The sequence below is a fragment of the Ilyonectria robusta genome (genome assembly GCF_021365365.1).
Source record: "Ilyonectria robusta strain PMI_751 chromosome Unknown BGZ61scaffold_149, whole genome shotgun sequence".
NCBI lineage: Eukaryota > Fungi > Ascomycota > Sordariomycetes > Hypocreales > Nectriaceae > Ilyonectria > Ilyonectria robusta.
In genome coordinates, this window is record NW_025764583.1 from 1 (window position 1) to 12,673 (window position 12,673).

Here is a 12,673-nt window from a genome sequence, read left to right on the forward strand (position 1 = left end):
TTTCCAGATATATAGCAGTAGCTTTATATTTTTTATATTAATATTAATATTAAGGTTAAGATTATAGTATAGTAGAAGAAGCTAGGGGTAAGTAATAGTAATAATAATAATAATAATAAAGATAATCTTTTTATATAAATTACTAATAAAAGCTTTAATAAGATTACTACTTATAATAAAACTTAACTTAAGGCTAAAAAAGATATTATAAATATATTATAGTCCAGTAATAAGATAAGCTATAAGAGGATATTTAATACCTAGAAGTATATTATCTATACTACTTAAAAAGATAACTTTAAAGCTACTTAAGCCTTAATAAATAAGATATATAACTAATAGTAAAATTAAATCTTATAATATATTTTAAAGGAGTATATACCTTAATAGGAATAGTAGGTAAAGTACTTTATTAACTACTATTATAATTACAGTTAAAGAGTTAATAGCTCTATTAAGATTATTTATAAGAATATAAAGTTATATCTAATTATAAGCACTAGTAATTTCTTATATTTATATATAGTAATATAGTAAATACTTATATAAAAAGAGTATAACTATAATTAATAGATAGCTAAAATAATAATATAATAATAATAGAAGTATATCTAGCAATCTTAGCTTAGTATCTTACCTATATAAATCTTATATCTAGCTATTAATCTTCTTACTAAGTAGTATTACTTTATAGTTACTACTTTATCTATAAATTCTAAGCTAAAGCTACTATTACCTTACTATAAAGTCTTCTTATAGTAATATAGTCTTTCTTATAGTTATATAATCCTATACAATCTTATAGCTAAAGAGCCACTTACAAAGGAAATCATCCACCCACGCTGGTGGCTGGAGAAGCCCTTAGTAGAGATTCCCTCTATTTGTATATAAATTTCGCTAACTTTTACCCCTAGGACCTTAAAGAGCCATTATTATGCATCCGCGATCCCAATACCGTTACAAACCTCCGCGGCAGACTGCGCCTTCCTGTTAATAAGAAGCTCACAATACCCTCAAGCTTGCAAGCTCCGCCGACCCTGACCTCGACCCCGACCCCGACCCCGACCCCGGCTGTAAGGCAGCCTCGTCAGAGTCAGCAGACGACCCGCCGCCTCAATCCAAGCGTAAGGCAGACCCTGACCCAAGCCGAGATCGAGGAAGGGGCAGCCAGCAGCCAGCGGTCCCGTGGGTCGTCCTCACAGAGATCACGGGGCCGCCCAAGTACTAGGGGCCGAGGAACAAGAGGCCGACGAGGCCGGGGAGGAAGGTCCGCAGCAACAGCTGCAGCAACGCCGCCGTCATCAGCCGTGGAGGAGGTCATCCCAGCTACACAGCCGGGGCCCTCACAACAGCCCTCACAGCAGCCGGGGCAGTCACAGCAGCCCTTATAGCAGCCGGGGCAGTTACAGTAGCCGGAGTAGCTATAGTTACAGTGGCAGCTGTAATGGCAGCCGCCGGAATAATAGCTGGGCCGGGTTAAAGTTACGAACTTTTCGGGGAAATTATAGAGATATATTTTTTAAATAATTTAGCAGCAGCTGATCTTGTAGGTTGCTATATTATATTAGTAGCTGTAGAATTTATTTATTATTTATAATATTTCCTAACTTATATTGTAAATTTAATATAGAGGAGGGAAGATATAAAATATAAGATAAAAAAAAGTGGGTTATATAATAAGTTATGTAATTAGAGATTTAAAGTTATATAAATAGTAATACTCTTAATTAGTAAGTTTTAATATAGTTAAAATTTTAAGTTAGATTTTAATTTATAATATTTTTAACTTTAAGTTATTTAATAAAAGTATATATATTACTTTAACTTTAAATAAAATTTAATTTATCTTATATAATATAATTATAAATATCTTATTATATAATAAGAGTAGGGAGATTATTATATAAATAGAATTTAATTTTCTTAAATATAATACTAGCTTTATAAAATTATTAGATTATTACTTTTTATTAATTTAATAGCTAATAATAAATTAAATATTTTTATTAAAAGTAACTTAATTTATAATTATATTAATTAAAGCTAGTATTAAAGTAATATTATAGACTTTATATAGCTTTATATATACTTTTCTTTACTATAATAAAAAAGTAATATTCTATATAATATAAATTTCACAGCTATTTCTCTTTATTCTTATAGATAAAATTATACTTTTTATAATTATAAATAAAAATAATAATAATTCTTTTACTAATAGTAATTTTAAATTTTTTAACTATAAAAATATAACTTTATAATACTATCTAAGTATTAATTATAATATAAACTTTATTTTATAAAGTATATTTATTTTTAAAAGAAAGAATATTATTAAAAAAAAACTTAAAAAATTATAAAATAAAAATAAAAAGCCTTAATTAAGTTTATTATAATAGGAGAAAGATATAGCAAGTTAAATTAATATTATAAAAGCTGTTAATTATTAAATTAAGGGCTAATATACAGTTATTATTAAAAGCTAAAAATCCCTCTTAAATAATTAATCTTTATTATACCCCTAGTAATATAAATACTCTTAGCTAATTATATCTTTTAAGATTTTTATTATTAATTTACTTTATTAAACTTACTCTAAAGCCTAATTAAATTTTAAAGTTAAAAATATAAATAGTTAAAATAATATTATTCTATATATATATAAGATACTTTTAACTTTATAATAAATTAAGATATAAGTTATTAAAGAGATAATATTAATAAAAAAAGTATAATTACTACTTATAATATTATTTAATTAAGTTAACTACTCTAGTAATAAATTAACTTATTAATAAATTACTCTTACTTATATAATTAATAAACCTACCTATTAACTTTAAATATAAATAAAATAATAACTAAGAATTTTAATTAGTTAATTTAAAGACTTTTTAAATAAAGAAAAAACTAAAGATTTTAAATATTTATAAATTAACTAATAAAACTCTAGTAAAAGCTACTTATTCTAAATATTCTAACTTAAAAAATTCTATTTAACTTCTTATTACTCTAACATTTTAAATAAAGATAAAAAGCTTATTTAAGTTTTTTTTAATTACTGTTCTTTTTCTCTTTTTTAATTAGCTTAATTACTACTTTAAAGCTCTATTTTCCTCCTCTAACTTTAATACTTTTATTTCTAAAATATCTAAACTCTTATTTACAATTTAAAATAGCTATTATATAATTAGGCTATTATAACTAAATTAACCTTATAATTATACTAATAACTATATATCTCTTAAATAGCTAGAGGTAGTAAATAAGCTATTTTCTAACCTTTAATTTATTCTTAGAGATAAGATATTAGCTAATTAAACTATAATAATCTAATTAGAGTTATTAATAATAAACTAGCTACTTAATATCTTATTATAATTAATTAGCTATAATTTAAATTCTTTTTAGCTAGCTTTTATATTAGCTTTTATTAAATTGGTATTTCTAGCCTTAAAATAGTACTTAAAAAAGGTTTTTTTTCTTATTAGACTGGTATTAATAAGGGAATTAGCTAGGGTTAATACAGCTTAATATACAGCCTTAATTAGCTTAAAGACTGATATATTAAGAGGCTGAAGAATATAGCTTGTATATAGTAGTAAATATATTAATTGGATTTAATTAGCTATATAGAAATATATAAAATCAGGCGTTATATATAATTTATAGCTATTTAATATAAGAAGTTACTTCTTATTAAATCTTTTTATTTTTAATTTTAAAATAAAAATCTTTTTTAGCTATTCTAAGCTAATTATATTACTAGTCTAGCTCTTTTTAGATAATATAAAGTTTTAATTAGTTAGATAATTTATATCCTCTAGAAATTACTATTATTATAAGTTTTTATCTTTAAAGATAACTAATAAGTTAAGGTACTTTTTAGTTGTGGAAATAGCCTTAAGAATACTAGTTTAATAGAGGCTGCTTGGGTATTTTTTAATAGTTAATTATAGCTTTAATTAGCTAAGTATAAGCCTGTTAATTCCAATTCCTTAAAAAATCCCAGTTTCATCTTAATTCTAACAGTTATATAAAGGGATATTGCAGATATCTAGTTAGCCTAATATATTAAAAAACCCGCTAATTGTATATAGATTAGCTCTATTTATTCTTTTTAAGTTAATTCCCTTAACTCTAAGTATTTTTATTTGTAGATTATAGCTTAAAAACCCGCTAATTGTATATAGATTAGCTCTATTTATTCTTTTTAAGTTAATTTCCTTAACTCTAAGTATTTTTATTTGTAGATTATAGCTTAAAAACCCGGCTATCTAGTGTTTTTTAAGAGGTTAGTTATTACTAGCTATATTTAAAATAAAAATAACTAACTTCTGGATCTGGATATAAGTTATAGCTATATCTAGCTTGTCTTAAAGAATAAGCTAATTATAGAGCTCCTTTTCCTAATATATAGAAAGCCTTTACTACTATTAATAAGCCTTATAATATATTTCTCTACTATTAATTTAACTGTATAGAGTTGTATAGGAAATATTGTAATAATTAGCTGCTTTATATATTAAGGTACCTTTAGTAACCTTTTAAATAGCTAATTAAAGGTTATTTTAAGTGTAATTAGGCATGCTAAATAGCTTAAAGAAATTAAATTGCCTAATAAGATATTATAGAAGAAAGAAATATATGTAATTAGAGATATATTATAGTTAATATAGCTTAAAGTAGGGTAATTTATTAGTGGGTTAATTTGTTATTAGAGTAGTTAACTTATATAGTATTATTTTAAGTTTAGTTTTATATTTAATAATTTAAGTTATTTATTTAACTTAGTAATATAATTACTTAGAGATTAAGTAAGTATTAAATATCTTCTTTAATAGTAGTAGTTATAGTATAATTAATATTAAAAAAGTATAAAATATTTAAGATTTTTTATATAGCTATTTTCTTTTTTTATAATAATTTAAATTTAAGATTAAATAAATATAGTAAATTAGTTAAAAGTATAGTTATTATATATAAGGTTTATAAAGTTATTAAATAGCTTTAAGTTATTACTCTTAAAATTTATATTACTTTTATTATTTCTAATTATATTAACTTCTATTTTTAATTTATGTATATTATTAAGTTAAATATACTACTTTTAAAGTTCAGTTTAAAATAAAAACTACTATAATAATAATAAAAACTGTTATATTAACTCTACTACTTTCTTTTTAGCTTTAAAATAGCTATAGAAATTATATTAGTTACTATTATTATATAATATATATTTTACCTATTAAAGCTATTAAGTAACCTTTAAAATAAAATTTAAGAAAAATTAAATAATATTAAATAAACTTATAATATTATATTAAGTTAGTAAAATAATTATATAGCAGTTAAATAATATTCTAAAGTTCTCTTTTAATATAATTATAAATAGTATAATAATATAAAAAATATTTATAAGTTTAAGTTTCTAAGGTATAATAAATTCTAACTGGCTATTATTACTTTAATTTAAGCTAGCTAAAAAAGTTATATAATATAATATCTACTAGTAAAATAATTAATATTATTCTAGCTAGTAGGCTAGTATTTCTTAGTATAATTTATAATACTAAGCTAATTTTTTTAAATTATACTCTTAAAATATTAAAATATTTTTATTATTAAAATTTTAAAAATAGTATTTAGTAATAGCTTATTAGAAAAATAATAGCTAGATAAAATAAAGCTTAAATAAATATAGTAACTATCTTAAAATAGTAAAAAGTAAAAAGCCTAATATTAAATTTAAAAAAAATTAGTTTTTTATAATATTATATTTTATAAGTATAATTAATACTAACTTTCTTCTACTAATTACTGTTAAAAGTAATTATAATATAGCTACTTAAATTATAATTAAGGTAATTATTAAATTTCTTTATTAATTTACTAATAATACTCTAATATTTTTTTAAAGATATAGTAAACTTTAAAAAAATAATTCTAGCTTTATTTAAAAAGTAATAAGCAGCTAAAAAGAAATTAAAAGATAAATTCTAATTAATTATTTTTTAAAAGTAAATACTTTTATTTTATTATTTAATATAAAAGCTTAAATAGTAATTAAGAATTTTTAAGAGTAGTATTTTCTAAAAGTATAATAGTATATATTAACTATATTTTTATATAAATTTTTTAAATTATTTAAATTATAATAACTTAATTAATTTTAACTTTAATATTTTTTAAATTTATTATAGCTAAGATAAAATAAAAAGCTCTTAATATTTATAAATATTATATACTTACTTCTAATATAAGTAAACTTTAATAAGAATATATTAATTATATATATAAATAATTTCCTTTATATAAAGCTTAATAATATAATTAGATATTACTTTACTAATTTTTTTTTACTTTTTATTAAAAGCTTATTAAGTATTTTAAATTTATTTTTATAGAAAAAACTCTATTATTAGCTAGATAATAATAAAAGTCTGGATATTTATTTAAAAAGTAAATTATATTTAAAGAGAATTTTTAAAAATATATAGTTAAATTAAAATATTAAAAGTAAGATATTTATACTACTAATTAAATTAAGTAAAAGAAATTTAAAGTATTTTTAAAATATTAAAACATACTTTAAATTTAAAATCTTATCTTTTTTTAAGTAATTAATTTTATACTTATATTTTTTATAATAAAAGCCAGATTTATTTATTATAATTAAGCTTCTATTTACTATTAAAGTTATATATTAAAAGCTAATAAAAATGTTAGATAGTATAAAAAGAAAGAATATATTAAATAGAAAACTTAATAGAGTTTTAAGACTTATTTTAATTTAGTAAAGTTAATATTACTTTTTAAAATAGGTAATTAAATAGAATAATAAGATAAGTAGCTTATATAAAAATTAGAATATTAATATTTTTAGTAGAAATAATTTAAAAGAAGTAGTATTCTTTTAGCTATAAATAATATAAAATAACTTAGAAAAGAAAATTAATATATAAATTATACTTTAAGTTAAAGAAATTATTAGCTAATATTATTAATATAAATATAAAACTAAAAGTAACCTTTTTTTAAAAAATTATAATTTATTAAAGCTTTTAAATTAAAAATAGCTTATAAATAGTATTTATTTACTTTCTAAATATATAAAAGTAAAATTTAATTTAACTGAGATATATATATATACTAGTAGTTTTAAATTATTAATATAAAATTCTAGATTATTTCTTTATTAAAAGTAAGAAGTAGAAGAAATTCTAAGCTAAATAAATTATAGTTATTAAATATAATAGTAAATAGTCTCTTATTTAAGCTATATATCTTAGTATAAATAATATTAGTTTATTAATTATTTAAATAGCTAAGGTTTATATATTATATAAGTTATATTTTTAACATTAAGTTTTTTATATTATAAAGTAAAAAGAAATAAAAGTAAGTTACTATTAAAGAGATATTAAATATAATATTAAGAAGCTATTAATAAAAATATTAATTATACTAGCTTTTTTAAAAGAGAATATAAAACTTATTTTATTAAAGATTTTACTATTTAATACTGGAAATATAATTTTAAATTCTAATATTAAGTTAGTAAGAATAAGTATTTAAATAATTAAAGTTAAAAGCTATTAATATTTTTTTTTTAAAATAGTAGAGAATTTCTTAAAAGCTTAGCTAAGTAAAAGTATTCTTTAAGTTATATATCTAAAAAAGTAAATATAGATATTAAAAATATATAATAGCTTTTTTTTATTAAGTTAAAATCCAGAGCTAATTAGCTTTTTTAATAATAAATTTTTAAAATAGTAGGAGATCTTTTATAAAAAAAGTATAAGAAAGGTTAAATAATTAACTTTTATTATCTGCTTTTTATTAATTTATATTTAACTTCTTTTAAAATAAATAAGATTTTATATAGATAATATTAAATATCTTAGAGATTTTTTAATAAATAGAATCTTTAATTATCTTATATATTATAAAAATAATAATATTATTATATAAATTCTTTTAGTATTTTAATAAGAGAATATTAAAAAAGATAGATAGTTTTAAGCTAGAGGTATAAGTAAAATTTAAAAAGAAAAGAAAAATAGAAAAGTAAATAATTAGAATTTTAAATAATTTAAAAGAGATATAATATATATTTATTAGATTTAGTTTATATATTTAAAAAACCTAGTTTATTAATAAATTTAAAGTAAAAAAAGGTAAAAAAGAAAAAGAAAATATTAAAAATATTTAACTCTTTTTTAAATAGTATATATCTATTTAAGTTTATCTAACTTAAGTAGGTATAAATCTAGTAGAATATCTATTATAAGTATTATATAATATATTATAATATATTATATTATAGTATAATATAGTATAGTATAATATATAAAAAAAAGAGTAAAAAAGAAGTAATAAGCTTATAATTATACTTAATATTAAAGAAGTTTTAAAATACCTAGTTATATATATTTTCTTATATTATAAGAAAGTTAGTATTTTTATTTATTTTTTAGCTATAAATAGCTTTAAGAAAGAAATTAAAAATTAAATTAATTAAATTAGTAAATAATAGTAAACTTAAATAGTTAGCTAGAGGTAATAATAATTTTAATAAGTTTAATAGGCTTAATATACTTTATAGAAATATATAAAAAATACTAGTATTAAAAAGTATATTCTCTTATAAATAGTAGCTAGATAATAGTATTAATATAACTAGCTAAAATTAAAATTTAAAGTTAAGCTTAAAATAATTAAATACCTAATTAAAAAAGCTAATAAAAAAAGATACTACCTTAAATATATTAATATTCTTTAAATATATAAATAGATATTTAATTTTATATAATCTGCTATAACTCTTTTTATATAATAGCTTTAAAGTTAAAAAGAAAGTTATTAAAATCAGGAAAAAATATCCTCTTATAATATAAAAATAGTATTATTAATACTATTTATACTATTTTAGTCGGACTAATATTAGCCTAATAATTAGAAATTAAAAATTAATTTAAAATTAATTTACTTTAAAATTAACTTAATTTTAAAGCAGAATATCTCAGTATATAGAATATATTAGATAACAATTTTAATACTATTTAAAAGCTGACTTTTCAAGCTATTTAATAGTATATTTATTATCTAGTTATAATAGCTAGGTTTTAAGAAATTATTTATAAAAAACCCGAGATTTTCTAGCTATTTAAGACTTAAAATTCTAAGTATTATATACTACTATATACTAATATATACTATTTTATACTACTTACCTCTTATTTTTATATACCTCTTAATTTTATATTTTTTATTAGAATATTTTTTTTATTATAATATTTCTTTATTTTACTACTTAATAACTTTTAATACTTTTTAAAGTAGTATAATATTATATTTACTTTACTAACTATTACTAGCTTAAAAATATAGTTACTTTAGTAAAATAATTATATACTAATTTATTCTTTTATAGAAGATCTAGTAATAACAATATTTATTATTATCTTATTAAAATAAGCAATTATAATAGATTATACTATAAGTATAAAGCTTGGTGTAGCTCTTATTGTTTATTCCTACTGTTTGAGATTACTATATAGCTTTGATCTATCTGATGATATTGAGTAAGACTACAAAAAAAACCAAATAAGAATAAAGCTTATATTACTATATCTAGCTTAGTATCTGATGCTGTTATCTAGGCACTCTTCAATAAGAGTAATAACGCCGACGAAGAAGCTAATAAGGTCACTGTCGAGATTCTTAAGAAACAAGTAACACAGGCAGTAATTCGGCACCACAGAAACAATACACTCAAGGAAGGCAACAAATATCTTAAACTATGCCTTGTATTTAATTCTACTAACCTCGACGGCCGCGGCGTCCTGCTTATTAGTCTGGATAAGTATCACGGCTAAGATAATGCCATCCGCTTCCCCGCCAAAGAGGCACGCAACTCCATCATATCTCTCTGTATTGCAAATAACAATTGGTTCACCTTTCGAGAGCGTGCCCGATCAGAAGACAGATGTCGCGCCGGTTGAATGGTTCGCCTTGTACAATCTACTGCCTGATCAGACGGGGGACTTTGATAAGGCACTGGCGAAAATAAACGAGGGTCTGCAGCTGACTGGGGTCAGTGATGATTAAATGGATGCAGACGGAGATTCCGAAGGCTCAAATGGAGGCTGGGAGGATGTAAATGACTCAGGCGATGCCTCCGAAGCTGAGACGGGCGAGGATGAAGCGGAAGTGTCTGAAGGACAGCCCGACAATGAAGCGGCGGAGTCTGAACAAGATGATGATGAGTCTCACACGCTCTACAAAGCCGCTCACACAGACAATCGCCATATTAGGCACGCTATGGATAACCATGCTTCCTATGCGCAAGAGAACCGGGTAGACCCAAGCCTATTTGCTGCGATTGATGGAGAGTATGAGACTGAGGGTCCACTTATTGTCAGAGTCAAGCCTGATCAAGACTCATTTCGCTGCAAGGGCGAGGTTGCAGGGGAGATTTTGAGGTGGATATTCATTAACTTTATGACCTGGGATGAGGCAAAGAGCTTTGCTGCTCGTTAAGCCCACTGCTGCAACTCGGTTCGGTCTTTGATGATAAAATAACTATAAAGGTGTTCGCCACATCGGGCGTTCATGCTACGATTGCCATGTAATCGTTAACATCTAAGTATTAGATGACTAGCTACTTAAATATAGCTGCTCAAAGCCAATTCTCAAAACGGCAGGTGGTGATTGCTTTACATTCATTAGCTGGCCGTTGGTACACTACTTGGGGAACTAGAACAAATTCAGTATCAAGGCGAGAGTGTTGACTAAGTCTGAAATGTGGCGGACGGATCTCGAACAATCTTGGGCGTCGCAGGCTAGAAATCATCTGCAGAGCCATGAATCGCAAACGTGGGGCACCCAATAAGATACCTTGAAATTGTCACTGCCGCGGCTCAAGCTTTTTTGCGGGGTAATGATACCACTAAGCCGGGTGACTGGACATAAAGCTACTCTGACTTGAACAAATCAGGCATCTGCCAGAACCAAGATTGCGCCCCATGAATGACGGTTCCTCTGGTCTAGACACAATCTGCGAACGGTGACATACACATGCATGCCCGCCAAGTCATCTGAAGGTTCTCAGACCTGTCGCGAAACCACTAGCGCTCATCTAGAGCTGCCGTGTGGGTGGCAATCTCGGCCATGCTGCAATCAATCGCCCCTGTGGTCAAGCCACAACCTGTAGCGCAGCCACGTACAGGTTCGACATCAGCATCATGTGCTACATATGAAAGAGGGCCCCAGTTTCAGCTGCTGGAATTCCGAGTTATAATTTCATCCTAGTTATCACTTCTCTTTTTGCCGTCACGAGTTGAGTGAACCAGCAAACATCACACATCCTGGTTCCAGTCCCAGCGCTGGTCCATACTTAGCACTCCATGACTTTATCCCATTTCTGAGCTCTCAGGTCCGTACTGTTGCCCGATAGCGAAGCCGAAGCTGCTCTCGTTTGTCTGACACTGTATCAGCCATCGGATTCATGCCGTCATCTATCCAACGTGATGGGATACTCGGAAAACTCTGGGGCCGGTGATTCGACCGGCCATGAGCTTCGAATTTCTTACCCCATCGTCGTTTTCATGAGCATTTCCATGTATAACGTCATCGAGCTCAACGTTCTCATCCTTGCAACCTTCAAAAAACGAAAAGGCCTTTACTTCTGGAGTTTCCTCGCCGCCACCAATGGAATCGCACCTCATTCTATTGGATTCTTACTTAAGAATATATTACTCTGGGATAACTTCATGTTATACATCACCCTTATAGCAGTCGGCTGGGTGATGATGGTTACCGGCCAGTCGCTTGTTCTATATTCACGACTCCACCTCATTCTCTGGAATGAGTTCTATCGGAGGCTTGTTCTCGCCATGATAGTCACTAACGCTATCATCTTGCATGTTCCCATTATTATCCTTATGTACGGCTCTAACAGCTCTCATTCAAACCCCTGGGTTCACCCTTATATGGTCTACGAGAAAATCCAGGTCACCATTTTTTTCCTCCAGGAACTTATTATTTCAACCATTTACATCAAGACCTGTTTTTCCTTCTTCGACATCCAAGTCACTTTGCATGGAAATGGCGTCCGCAGAATGCGCAAGCACTTACTATTGGTCAATGTGATCATCATCCTCCTCGACATCCCGATCCTCATCCTCGAATATACCGACTTCTATGACTTCCAGACCGCCTATAAGGCCCTTGTCTATAGCATCAAGCTCAAGCTGGAGTTTAACATCCTGAATCGCCTCCTTGAGATGTCACACGGCAACAACACCTCTGGCTCGCTCAGCCAGGGTCCTGGTACCGGCATCGCGACAGCCATAGAAATGAACACGTTCAATGGCGATGAGTCTGGCGGAAATATCACACATCGAGCCTATGCCCATGGCGGTGAGCACGGCGGCACCAAGCGTGGGAAAGTGGGAAAACGGGGCCCGGATAATAGAATTATGAGGAGTACGGAGATTGTAGTGCATTGCGTTGAGCGGGGGGAAGACGACAGTGAGAGTATGGAACGGAAGTCTACGGGAACGAGAGAGTCTCACCCTAGGACGATGGAGGGTATGGGGGGGCTATCTAAGTCTTCTTCTCAGGTTAATCTAGCTACAAGGGGATTTTAGTAATAATGCTCTGGTTA

The 12,673-nt window shown here is 25.7% G+C and overlaps 2 protein-coding genes across 2 annotated transcripts; both read left to right on the top strand.

Annotated features, from left to right (window-relative positions):
- Positions 1-10,113: 10,113 nt before the first annotated feature.
- BGZ61DRAFT_542545 (uncharacterized protein) lies at positions 10,114-10,545 on the top strand (the record flags this gene model as incomplete). Its single annotated transcript, XM_046255205.1, has 1 exon — positions 10,114-10,545. One exon carries the CDS (start codon positions 10,114-10,116, stop codon positions 10,543-10,545), a length of 432 nt encoding a protein of 143 aa, XP_046092962.1.
- Positions 10,546-11,534: 989 nt separating this feature from the next.
- On the top strand, positions 11,535-12,299 carry BGZ61DRAFT_277211 (uncharacterized protein; the record flags this gene model as incomplete). The annotated part of the gene is made up of 1 exon (XM_046238414.1): positions 11,535-12,299. A coding segment is annotated over one exon (765 nt), but the record flags the coding sequence as incomplete, so codon positions are not given.
- Positions 12,300-12,673: the final 374 nt, after the last annotated feature.